At 39.4% G+C, this 13,181-nt stretch overlaps 1 protein-coding gene across 4 annotated transcripts in view; it reads right to left on the reverse strand.

The window, feature by feature from the left end:
* Positions 1 to 13,181, reverse strand: part of megf11 (multiple EGF-like-domains 11) — a 220,244-nt gene that overhangs the window by 16,979 nt on the left and 190,084 nt on the right. For all 4 annotated transcript variants that reach the window (XM_057836016.1, XM_057836017.1, XM_057836015.1 and 1 more), the window contains 5 exons: positions 11,050 to 11,184; positions 2,011 to 2,139; positions 1,050 to 1,178; positions 415 to 543; positions 155 to 283 (listed from right to left, as the gene is read on the reverse strand). In XM_057836016.1, the coding sequence (XP_057691999.1) occupies positions 155 to 283; positions 415 to 543; positions 1,050 to 1,178; positions 2,011 to 2,139; positions 11,050 to 11,184 (651 nt within the window). The remainder of the gene's footprint in view (positions 1 to 154; positions 284 to 414; positions 544 to 1,049; positions 1,179 to 2,010; positions 2,140 to 11,049; positions 11,185 to 13,181) is intronic.

Below are 13,181 nucleotides of genomic sequence, written 5' to 3' on the forward strand. Positions count from 1 at the left end.
TATGCGTTTTCACCCCCAGACACTGGAATAAAAAGGATGGTAAATTTTGACCTACCAAACGTTGCCACTCTAAAAACAGATCTTACAACCCTGATTTAGAAAAACCTGAATTTTTGATAACGATCCATCAGGAAAGCTTCAGTCATTTCCTCACCTTGATCACAACGGATGCCTTTGTATCCCAGGCTGCAGTAGCATGTCCCGGTTACATAGTCACAGGTAGCATTGTTCAGGCACTCACACAGCTGCTGACAGCCATATCCAAATGTACCAGCAGGACACTCTGCATGGAGGAGAAGTGCATTACTGCAAAATTAAAGTACTTAAGAGAGCGGCTGTATAAAAATTATTCATAGCACGTCTCATTCGGGGTGTGATTTTTGCACGGAGCGAAATTCGGCGGGCCTACTAAACTCTGCTCGCAACTCGTCCCAATGAAGCCGGTTCGACACGCGCACAGGCCCGTGATGTGGTCGCACTCGGCGCCGTTCTGGCAGCGACAGACTTCGGAACAATCCCTGCCGTAGAAGCCTGAGGGACAGCCTGGACGCGCGTGAAAGGTTGGCAATTTTGGAGCGGCAGAAAAGACAGGAAGACACAATTTGAGAGCCAAGGTCATTTTGCAAGGCAACAGCAAAATCAATAGCATTCAATGTCTGTGCAGCATGCACAATAAGGGACAACATGGACGACATAAAACATTTCCTGCAGCAGCAGATGTTGTAATGTTGATTATGTTGCAGAGATGTGAATACCAAAGAGTACAGGACCTTGCTTGACTTGACAGAGTAAGGGTAATTATGACATTTCATGACATAGTGGAATTGATGCAAGCTAAGAATTCAAATGAGTCACAATAATGGATGAGGTACACAACTGCTTCTTTGCACTAAGCCAAACATTAATTTTCATGCTGCCTTCAATTCGAATCTGAATGATAAAGTAGTTTCCGGCAACTGGCCAGATGTTATAAGTGAGTCTTCACGCCGCCATCTGCAATTCAGCCCGACAACCTCTAGGTGACAGTGTGTGTTTGCTCAAGCACTTACGCTGAGTGCAGTAGAGACCAGTCCAGCCGGGGCCGCATCTACACTCGCCGTCGTAGGCGCTGCACTGAGCTCCATTGTGACAGTTGCATGAATTGAGGCAATCTGGGCCCCAGCGGTCAGAAGGACAGGCTGCACATTCCAGACACGCAAGACAAACATGAAACATTTTTACACATATGACTATCAGCCTCAATTGTCTAAAGCAGGTCTCAAACTTGGGCCCCCACCCACAGATTGGGACTCCTACTTGACATAAAAGTTTAGTAACACTACAATGTGTCTTATATGCAAATAAACTGCCATTACTCAACTAGACACTTTCTATTCTATTTTAATATGCAAAATGCCACAGAGATTAAAAAGGGGACTGGGTCACCAGTATTTTTTCATGTTCTGAAGAAGCATTAATGTTATCAACTAAAAATAAAGATTAGTTATATATTTTTTTAAGCTTTCTTCAGCGGACCGCAAATACGTTTAATTTGAGACCTCTTTCAGTGCCATCAATGCGAAAATCCATCACTTCAGTTCCAAATATAAAGTGCAATCAACAGTTTCTGGTAAATAGTTTGTTTTATTTTAATGGGGATTAGGTGTGGAGCGAAAGTACAGTGGTAACTCAACAGATTAATTTAATTTGTTCCAGGATCTGATTCGTAAGTTGAAATGGTCGTATGTTGAGCGGGATTTTCTCATAAGAACATACATACAGCATAGGAATAAAAATGATGAAGAAAATTTAACTCATTAATGACAATAAAGAGTTCAAATGGATTGAATATCTGTCATGGTCAGTGTCAGCCAATGAGGTAATATCCATTTTAAATGATTTTTACAATAACATTGTAGCACTATTGAATAAAAAGTGGACAAAATGTGGTGTGAAGAGACAAAAATTAAAAAGTGCAAATGGATTGTTCATTACAAAATTAGACCAAAGGGTAAAAGAAGGATGATATACCCTGAGAGCAGTCATGCCCAATCCAACCAGGGAAACACTGGCATGACCCATCAATGGGGTTACAGGTGCCGTTGTTGGTGCAGCGGCAAATTTCTGCACAGGCCCTTCCATACCTGCCACTGGGACAAACTGGAAAAAAAAAACAAAAAAAAAAACAAAAAAAAAAACAGAATATTGGCATGAATTACTAAAATATAATATATGAACTTGACTATCAGTAAAGTTCGATGAAATATCAAGAAAATACGAACTTTTCTTTCTTTTAATCCTGTTTTTTTTTTTTTTAAATTTTAATTTTTTAATTAAATTAAGGGAAGGGTTAGGGAGTACAACACAGTTCGAATTCAAGTGACGTTCATGTTTGGGAACAATTTAACTGCCGCACAACCACCAGAAGATGGCACCAATGCACCAATTTAAACATGGCATCAACATTGTGAATCCACAAGAGTTTCTGGCACAAACACTTGCATTTTGTAAAACATACCTTTTTTTTTATTATTGGCAATTGTAAACTTTTTTCTTGGAAGTGTAGTATCGGAATAGAGTGGATTGGCAGTTATTATTCTACACAGTTACTTCTGTAGTACTTTGGCTAACTAGGCTAAATTGCCTTCACATTGATAGTTGTAAACACATGACTGTACACAGCGAGAAAGACACTGCAAGGGGGCATCGAGCCGGCAAATCCTTTGGCTGCACAGCAGGGCCACCTTTAGGTGTGGGGTCCACCCTCCATTCTATTGGCCAGGTAGCAGAAATAAAGAAAGGTCTGGGGGTACATAAACAAAGTGGGAGACACTCGCTTCTCTTTTCACACCTGTGCACTCCCTAGGGATGATACAGCTGTTTGATTAGGCTTTATCAGGGGACATAAGATTACTGTGTGAATAAAGCCTCCATTTGTTCAGCTAGAACAAACGTGTACTCTTTTAATTTTTGCATTACCTCCCCTCAGCCGGAGAGTCTCCAAGAAATCCCATCACACTCCAGAAAAATACACAACAGTAATTTCAATGTTCGTGTCATTAGATGATAGAATACAATATTTTTTGGGGCTTGAAAGTCGTCCAAAAGGTTTAAAAAGGCTTGCTTTTGGAGGTTGGTCATTATACAAAAAAAAAAAAAAAAAAAAAAAAAGTTTTTTTATTAAAGAGTTAAAGAAGACAAGCCGTCTATATTAACTCCCTGGCTCTCATTGGTTGCGATATCATTTTAACAGTGAGGGCTTTCAGTGAATGATCATGTTTGAGTCACTCAAACATGACTCAAACATGTTGAGTGCCATTAACCACATAAGACGTCCAATTCATTTTAACTGAAAGGGCTGGCAGTTCATCTGACCGTAAATTGAATGAACTAACAAAAGATACAGAATATGCTAAAGCAATAAAATAAAACTCCTTTGATATCGGGCAACTCGGTATTAATAAGCCACTGTGAAAATGCTGTATGACATTGGTTAATGAGATGGACAGCAGTGTTTATTTGAGTGGACATGAAGTGATATGTTGAAACAAAAAAAAGGTCAATCAGCGCCTCCCGTGGCACAATTGCCCCACTTTCACCCACATGAGCGGAATGACTGATGTGCCACAGTATTAAAATAGACCATGTACACAGACCACTAGATACATTTTTCATGAAATTAATATTTCAGCATTCCCTGGCACTCTTCAATAAAAGATATCGCTTGCTATGAAACCTCCATTGTACTTTATTGTTGGGCAGTGGGACAAATTAGGCCCAGATGCTCCTCACTGTCAGGATGAGGGAGCATCAGCAACAGGACACGCAGCACTTCTAAAGTCAGTCATAAAGAGAATAACTCAGCAAGATCACATAAGGTGGCTGCTATACTTATTTATTTTATTTTATTTTTTTTTATCTGGGCTGATTTTAATGATTTCATTTCAACAGCCTTTCCACTCTTGTCGAGACCTCTTTCATGCTCCTTCAAGCAGGCTGTCATTAATGCCACAAGGTTAGCTGCTCTGTACGGCTGCTTGTGGGGATTGGAGCCTCATCACACCAGGAGAGCTTCATTAGGCTCCGCCCGGCAGGATGGAGGACGAATGATGCCGCAAACAAGCGCTCCACAAGGAGGAGCCCGGCTTGTTGTGCCCACTCACCAGCTCGCCATTTCATTATGTGGCCAGAAAAATTATGACTTTCCCATCGTTTTTCTGTCAGTATTAAACTTTTATTCGATGATACATTCCTCAAAGTCATGAAAGAGAATTAAAAAAAAAAAATGCTAGCATCCCTGAACTTTTTAAGTTTTTAAATTATTAGAAGTGAAATCTACAGTAGGAAAGTGCCTCAACTTGTAGATGTATCATATGAGTTTGGCCTTTACACAAAAACTAAAGTAACAAAGATGTGATATGAAGTGAAGACTTTCAACTTTAGTTGAATTGGACATGCGTAGTAGTGAAAATATGTAGCCCTAATATTGTGGCCTACTCAGTGTTGTCACGAACGCGTTACTCTAATCTGATTACTTTCTTTCAGTAATGAGTAATGTAACGCGTTATTGTAATCTGATTACTTTCTTTCAGTAATTAGTAATCTAACGCGTTCATTTTTCCAAACCAGTAATCTGATTAGTTTCCTTAGTGTATGTGCGTTACTATTTTGTTATCGCCTCATAATGTATGTAGAATGAAGAATATTGTAGTCATGTACGTAGAGCATTTTGAATAGAAAATGTTATAAAAATTCCTGCTCCGTGTTCGTTTCCATGGGAACCGCACATAGTTACTTCCAGTTTTGGTCTCGAGTCACACGTGCTAATGTTTTGGGTGTGTGCCAGCGTGGGTGCACATTCGAGCCGAGTGCAGATGCTACATGTGCAGCAGTTTCGTAGCTTAGCCCTTGCAGTGTTGAGTAGTCATCACTCCTGCTCGTCCACGTGAAGTCGGCTACCATTGTTTACATCATATTTGTATTACACATTTATGCCATTAGGTCACGTGTTTGTTTAGCATCTTTGGGATGTGTTGTAGGTCCGATTGAGTGTAAAGAGTGTAAATTGACATCATACTTGGTATTACACATTTATGCCATGAGGTTACCTGTTTGTTTTAGCATCTTTGGGATGTGTTGTAGGTCCGATTGAGTGTAAAGAGTGTAAATTGACCGCGTGTGTGCACGACGTATTTCCGGGTTGTGTGCGCGCATCCGCGCCCGTCCCAACCTTTGTGTTTATTGCACCGTGCATTTCATTTGTGTGTTGTTGATTATTGTGCAGTCAATTTGCATTGTTTTACATTGGCCCCAACTCCTAAACTCTAACCCGAAATTCAGAATTTTTGACATTAGGCTTAATCTTCGAGTTATCAGGGTTCAATTAGTCGGTGGTGTTCATTTCAATTCCTGCTCCGGAGTGGCTAAGCTATTGCGAGTCAATGGTGGTTGAAATCAACTCCATTGACTAATTAAACATCTACTAACTTGAAGATTAAGCCTTATGTGAAAAATTTCAATTACAAACAAAGACATTTTTCTGTTGGCATTCTTATGTTGAGGCAGCAAAGGGAGGAAAATTGGTAAAAAGTAACTGATAAATGACTTTCAAAGGAGCTCAGTTACTTTGATAAAGTAATCAGTAAAGTAACTAGTTTACTTTTTTGAGGCGTAATCAGTAATTAAATTATATTTTCAAGTAATCTGTGACAATACTGGGCCTACTAACCGATAATGTGAAGTCCAGGTATGTGGATGCCAGATCATTATGATTAGAGGTGGGAATCTTTGGGCACCTAACGATTCAATTATGATTCAGAGGCAACGGTTCGATTATAAATCGATTATTGATGACACCCACAACCCCCCCAAGTTATTAGCTGCTTTAAATGTTTCATACATTAGTTACAAAAATTGTACAAAAAGCCTCTCAGGCTTAAATAAACGACTATTTCAGTATCAAGTTAACAGTTCAAAACAGTAAATAAAATATTCAAGTCCCCATTCTGTATCAGCAGCTTTAAACTACATTTAATTAATTTAATGTTGTGAGTCAACCGTTAAAGTTGTTAAAATTGCTCCCATTATTCCATAATTTCCCTTCTGCCTACTTTATTTGGTATGTATTATTGTTTTTTTATCTAGCGGCATGAGCTGAGCCAGAGCTGTGAGTTGAGCATTGTCCTTAGCCGGGTAATGATACGCATGATGTTTACTCTCGGGACGCAATGCGGTCCGCTCCTTATTGCATCCCGAAGATTGCGCTGACTGTGTTTTAGTTCCGATTTGCTTGACATATTTCAATAATTGGAATTTGGATGTTTGTGAATCGTTCTCGAATCTTGCACGGCCGAATTGCGAATAATCTAAGAATCTGAAATCCCCCCCCCCCCCCTTTAATTATGATAACTTCAGTGTTGTTTTTGATAGCCCTTTTAATTTTCGTCTTTGTCTTAGTCTTTTGGACGCTAATACTTATTAGTCTTAGTCTTATTTTAGTCATTTTAAAATGTGTTATCTTCATCTAATTTTTGTTGACGAAAACTAATTTCATTAGTTTTAGTCGATGTTAACGCAATATTTTCGTCTTTAAGTTTCACTACAGAAAAAAAAAAAAAAATCGAATGAACATTGACAGACGAGCACATATTGAAGCATCTACAAGCATTTACTAATCTATCACGTGATAATACACCCTCAACATTAAAACAGTACATTATTTACAGTTATATCCACCTGGATGCCATGAACTGTATGTAAAAAAAAAAAAAAGTTGTCCGACAGGACGCTCGCTGTTAACAATAGCTTAATGCTAATGTAAAAGCTATGCTAATGCTACGAGTTACCAGACACTGCTACGATGCAGGCTAACTACACATGAAATGTCAGACATTGTCAACATGTGACGGAAACTATGGCGCATTTTCCTCTCGTACTCGTCTTGTCAGGCGAAAACTGGCATTCTTGTTATGTTTTAGTCTCCCAAGTCACATTTTAAGCTCGTTTTTGTCTAGTCATCCTCATGAAAAAAAAATTTGTCGACGAAATATTTTCGTTGTAGTCATCGTTGATGAAAACAATACTGGTTAACTTTTTTTTAATTACCAAAAATAAGTCACTTGCATTATCAAGCAGACCCATATTTGATGAAAGCAGTATTCAAAAAATTATACAAAACAATAAAACAAAAGAACAACAAAACAGTTCATTAGAAGTCTTTAAATAATAATGAAATCATTTTTCTTGTGTGCCTTCTGCCTGTTTCACTTTTTCCTGTGATGCGATAACTTCACCACGGACCCTAGTCTCACCACACAGCAGACCAGCGAGCTACCTGAAGGTGCTATTTTTAGCCTCCGCAGTTGACGTTACGGTGACAAGTCAACGTCATGAAAAGACAAAAGCCCTTGGGGTCAGAAGAAAAACAAAGAAGACAGCAAAGACGTGAAGAAAACAGAGGTTTGTTGTGATGATTTTTTTCAACAGCATAAGCACGTAGACTTAGCGCAACTGCAAGCTAGCGGTTATTTACATAGAGCTTATATGACTTAGTGCTAAAGCAAAACTATACTGTATCGTTAGCCAGGCTGTTGTTTTAGAAATATTTTCACTATTCAGCCAGCTGTGGATTAGTTTCAGTTAAATTTACTCCCCCTCCAATTTTATAGAAATTTGGACAAAGTGTATGGGAGATTAAAATGGTCTTGCTTATTTTCATGTGATGTGAACCACTTTTACCTTGTGTTAAATTGTGCTTTTCAAATAAATTTGCCTTGCCTAAAAGTGCCAAGGTTAATTAAATAAATACACCATTATATATGGAATTAATCATTTCAAAGTTCTGTGGTATTGGGGACTAAAAGTGCCACGGATTTAAATGCAAACATTTGTTATTAAATGCGGGGCCGGATCTATGGGGGGGCCGGGGTGGGCACGGCCCACCCAGACGTGAGTCGTGCCCACCCTATCAAAATGTCGGTGTTCTGTTATGCATAAAAGATTGATGGGTTTTGTGATTGAATACCTGAGTTTTATTCCTTTTACGTCTTATTAGCATCATCTAGTGGACGCCTTAATTTACTGCATCCCATGTGCACTTTATTTGAAAGAAACTGTCACACGGATGTTCAGTAGTTGTTCAGTAGGGAATCACACGAAGACGGCCGCAGTCAGTTCGCTCTGTGACCACTTTGCCTTGAATTTGAGGTTGCATCGCCGGTATGTATTGTTTAAATGTGTTTAAAAACGTAAATATGTGAATTGTGTGTACTTCAGTGCAAAAAAAAGTGTGACAGATTCACTTAGCATGAAACTTGTGATATGTTAATTACCCACGAGTTACAGGGTCGGCTAAATGGCGTCTCGGGCGCTCTGCTAATTGTTTATTCATATTTTCATATGCAGTTTGCTACAGATAGGGCAGTACATATGCGATTTCATATATTGTGGATGATTTGATTGTGTTGTTTTGTCTGTTTTCTTTAGTTTCACTCTTTTGAGTGTTAATAAGCCTGCTTAGACATAGCCCCGTCTGTAGAGTCGTTGATACGAGAAAGGTGTTCATAGCCACGACTATCGTGACGGCACAGTCTCTATATAGCGTCGCACTGGATATAGAGAACGCACGGAGAGTTGGTCTCACCTACTTTTTTATTGCAGGATTAACGGTTACTGTTGGCCGCAACCACGCCGAACAAGAAATCACCAAAACAAGCTGTTTTTCCAACCTCATTTGTTATCCGCGCGCTTCCTCTCTCTCCTCCAGACACATTCTCGCAGTCGGACATCCGGGCATTAATGACGTCACCAGCCACAGCAAAGCGTCGCCATATTGAAATGGGGGCAAAACATGAGACACAAGCAGTTGCTCTGTCCTTTATTGTAGTACAAACGCGTTGAACTTTTGTCTTATTTGCGGTCTTTTTTTTCCATCGGAATGACTAAAGTTGCCGTGTTGAGGTTTGTAACACAAGGAAGAGTTCGGAGCCGCATTTGAAGTTCTTTATTCTTCATCGTGAGAAGAAAAGGACAAGCAAATGGCTGAAAGCAATTAATTAAGGAACAGTAAAAGAAGACGGTTCCGTGGACCATTGTCGCCAGTGGGAACCTAAATCCAGGCACATTTACTGTACGTTTGCAGCTGACATTTTATTACTGGTGAGTAAACTTTAATCGATTTTTCTTGCCCCAATTAGCTGCTAGGATTCAATAGACTAAGCATTTTTATTATTACCGTAACTGACTACTTGCAAAGCGTTATTTTTTTTTTGCCATGAACTGCTCTGATCGGTCAATTGGTATATTATTGGCCTGGTGGGAATTGGTTATTTTGCCGTGACGTGTTCACAGCTAAATAACGCTTGGAGGCGAATTACTGGTTACGGCAGAAATGATCACTCCGTATATACAACCAGTTTTCTTAGTTCCTCACAGTACATATTCCACGTAATTGGTAAAGGTCAACTTACTGGGTGACTTTATGAGGTAGTTGTAGATGTTACCGAACTCCACTGCAGGCAATTCCTTTGGATTGTTTATCCAGCTATCAGCTACGACTTTGTATGGGCAGATTTGCAGGCCAATACACGCTAATTTTAAGTTGTCTCGCCTCCTCGCGTCTATCGGCAGTGACTCGTGATAATAAGTCATGTTTAAGATGTTTTTAATGAAAAAAAGATGCAAAACACAGCTGAAATATATTAATTTCAGACGTTTGTCTACAGATGTTTACCTGTGTGTGCCCCCATCTCAAAATGGCGACACGTTGCTATGCGAGATGACGTCATCGTGACATCACGCCGACAGCGAGAATAAGTAGATAGATGAATGAAAAAAAACAACAAACAAACAAAAAACAAACCCCCCAATAATTAATGCAGCCTCAACGGGACACAAGCCAGCGTCCTACTTGCGCCGGTCCCAAGCCTGGAGAAATGCAGAGGGTAAAAAAAGCCTGCATTGGGGGTGCCCCCTCAAGTTTTCTTAGTGCCCACTCTGGTGGGTAAACCTAGATCCGGGCCTGATTAAATGTGTCATTAATTCATTAAAATGACGATCACATTCATGTAAAAACATTTATTAAACAAAACAATTTATTATTATTTTTTTCGAACTTATCCACATCAGCACCAAGTCCAAGCCCACCAAGTCCAGGAAAGAAGTGCACCTTCCAAAACAACTGTCATATGAAAGTGCAATAGATGCTTTTGCATCAGTGAAGAAAAGGTGAGTAAGGTTATAAGTCAAGGTGAAAAAAAAAGTTGCATTTTAAAGTGTTCTGTGTCTCTTTATATAGGTTTGTGTGGGTGGGTTTTAATCATATTGTAATAACAATTGTAATTTATTTAATGCATTTGTTTTTGAAGTGTTTTCATTGGTGCTTTTGAATAGTTATTACAGCATTTTTCTTTTAATTTCTGCCCTTGTTCGTTGTCTTTTTTTATATAATAAATTAGAAAGCGATAACGTGCTTTTTCAGTGTGAGTGTTTAAATATATGTGGTAAAGATGTGTGTGGGGGGGGCAATAAATATGTTGCCTAGGGCACCAAATTGGTCAGGAACGGCCATGTTATCAAGGGTTAAACTGGGAGGATTGGCAGTGAATGCTCATGGTTTAGTGCCACTGACAGTGCTAGACATCCAATCTATTTGAGGGGGGCTTTTTGAGGCTGACAGCCTTTCCCAGTCCAAATGGACTGCATGCCTAGCGCCTCCAATGGCAGCCAAAGAGTTAAACGTGGACCATATAAAGGGTTAAACTTTACAGTATAACCAAAGGGACTGTGTCTTTAACTTGTTACAGTTACTATTACCTTGCAAAACACAATGACAAATCTGGACATTTAAAAGGGAGCATGCCATGTGAATGTCATATACGTACTATATATTTTTTTTCATTTCATGCTTTCGCAATGTTATTAGATAAGTATTGATTCTGGAATTCTGGTAATCTAATTTTGCATTCTCCATCCAGACAAAAATATAGAGAAAGTAGTCAATGGAAAAAGAGTCACGGTAAAAAACATTTGACAGTGAGGGGAAATGTCAAGAGCTTGCATGGGAATACTTGCCTTGGTTGCACAAGGGGCCTGAGTAGCCGGACAGACACTCACAGCGGCCAGTTACATGATGGCATGGCCCTGTGCTGTGCACACATCGCGGGCATGATTGGCTGCAGCGGTGCCCGTAGAAGCCGGGAGAGCATGCTGCCGTAAAGAAGCATGGTGGAAGAGGAATTTCAGTTAAACAGAAGATGGAAAAATACATAATTTGTAATAATGCAAAACGTCACATTGAGAGAGTGATCAAGGCAGTGCGGGAAAAAAATTTCTACTCAAAGTATTAAAGTATAAGAGACCAGAGAGAGACGGGGAGGAAGACATCAGAAAAAATGTCTTCAATGCAATAATTCCCATGTCTTGTGCTGCACAGAGTGCACTGTAATACTTATGAGCGTTGAGAACATCTGTTTAATGTTCGCTATGTCTCACAGATGCTTTATCTGTAAAAGTCAGGAAGATTATACTGAAAGATTAGGGACCTTAAGGTATGCAAAAGGTGGTGTAAAAGGGAAGGATGATCAAACAAAAAAGGGAAAAGTTACATGAAAAACTTTCCCGCTCAGTTGGAATCTAATATTTGGAGCCACTTATTTCAACTTGTTTCTTACTGTGCTCAAGAGGCAATAATGACTTTCTAAAATTACTTTTAGAAGAATTATTGATCATTGCCTGGAGGGCTGTCTTCATTTGAGTTTAGAAGCATAGTCATAATGCATCACCTGTTCACGCAAACATTTTAGACACAGCTTGTTTTGTCTCCAACAATCTGCTCTAATGGATGTTTTCAGACTGGTGAGTGCAAATTCACTTCTAATCAGTGAGCTCATCACTTGAGAACGGCTACACAGCGACCAAGACGTATTCACAAACCAGAGGTGACACCCGCAGTGTGATGAGCGCGGTGCTGGCCTGCGCACCACCCACCGTGAGCTGGCCGAGAAAGCCAGGTGAGAGGGGGTCAATGGGGTTTCTGCTGCTAGCTGCTGACTGTGATGGTGGGTTGGGGGACACTGATTGAATGATCGGCATCTGATGTGCTGCTTCTCAACTGCTTCGCCCTCCAACTGCTTTTCCAAGTTTGTGCAAAGGTCATCAACAGTGATGTTACAGTAAAAGATGATCCATTTCATTAAACAACAACAATGGTCGGGTTTTTCTTTCTTTTCAATATGTAGTGAAGATATATCTTGAGCCCGCCTCACTATACGAATATAACAGTGAAAACTCAATTATTTTGTGGCTTTAAGGGAACTTCAGACTTAAAGACTAGTAGGCTCTAATAAGCCATAATTGTTCTCTTTTACTAAAATATGTTATTAGAAACACATAAAATATTGCCATTAATTTAAAAATCTATAGTATTTAGTACATGTTTTGACCTACAAAAGGCACCATGTTTTATGAACACTCGGGGTGATGATGTAGATTGTCACTGTCAGTCGACAAATACTACCGGGTTACTGCAATTCCTTCGATGTGGCGAGACGTCCAACACATGCGTTCATCGGTTAAAAGTGGTGAGTACGTACTATTTGTGTTTTTATTGAGTCTTTTATTACCTTTTCATTGCCTAAAAATACTTTTTGCATGTGTTACCCTTTTATACTTTTAAGCATAGTGTTTTCTTGTGGTAGCTTTAAAGCAGATTGTTGACCACATTAGTCACGTGTATTATTTAAAAAGTGGCCTTATTTGATATTACTAAGTTTACGTATTGTCTTAAGGCATCATAAGGCAACAAAACAAGCTGAAAACGCATGGTTGTACTTTGGGTGTCAAATTTGCCTCTTGGAGCACGTTTCGCCGGTGTAACACATTTTGGCAAAACACTGTTTTTTTTCCTACTCTCATCACGTCTCATCACGTGTCTCCGTTCATTTTGGTTTTTCTGTTCGTCTTGTGAAATATCAACAGTGCTGTCATGCTTATTATCGTACCTATCAGGTTCAAATTGAAAGGGTTGAACAGATGACATGTGTATGCCGCTAGAGTCATTCTCTGGAAGCCCGACAGCGTAATATGTGATGTTATCGCCCTGTGACATCAACAACAATGGGGACCTACTCGTTATTCATAATAACGTTTATCTTTTAAGAACTACAAGTATTTCTATCTGTGGATCCCTTTAAAAATACGGAAAT

The sequence above is a fragment of the Corythoichthys intestinalis genome, chromosome 5 (assembly GCF_030265065.1).
Source record: "Corythoichthys intestinalis isolate RoL2023-P3 chromosome 5, ASM3026506v1, whole genome shotgun sequence".
NCBI classification, from domain to species: Eukaryota; Metazoa; Chordata; class Actinopteri; order Syngnathiformes; family Syngnathidae; genus Corythoichthys; species Corythoichthys intestinalis.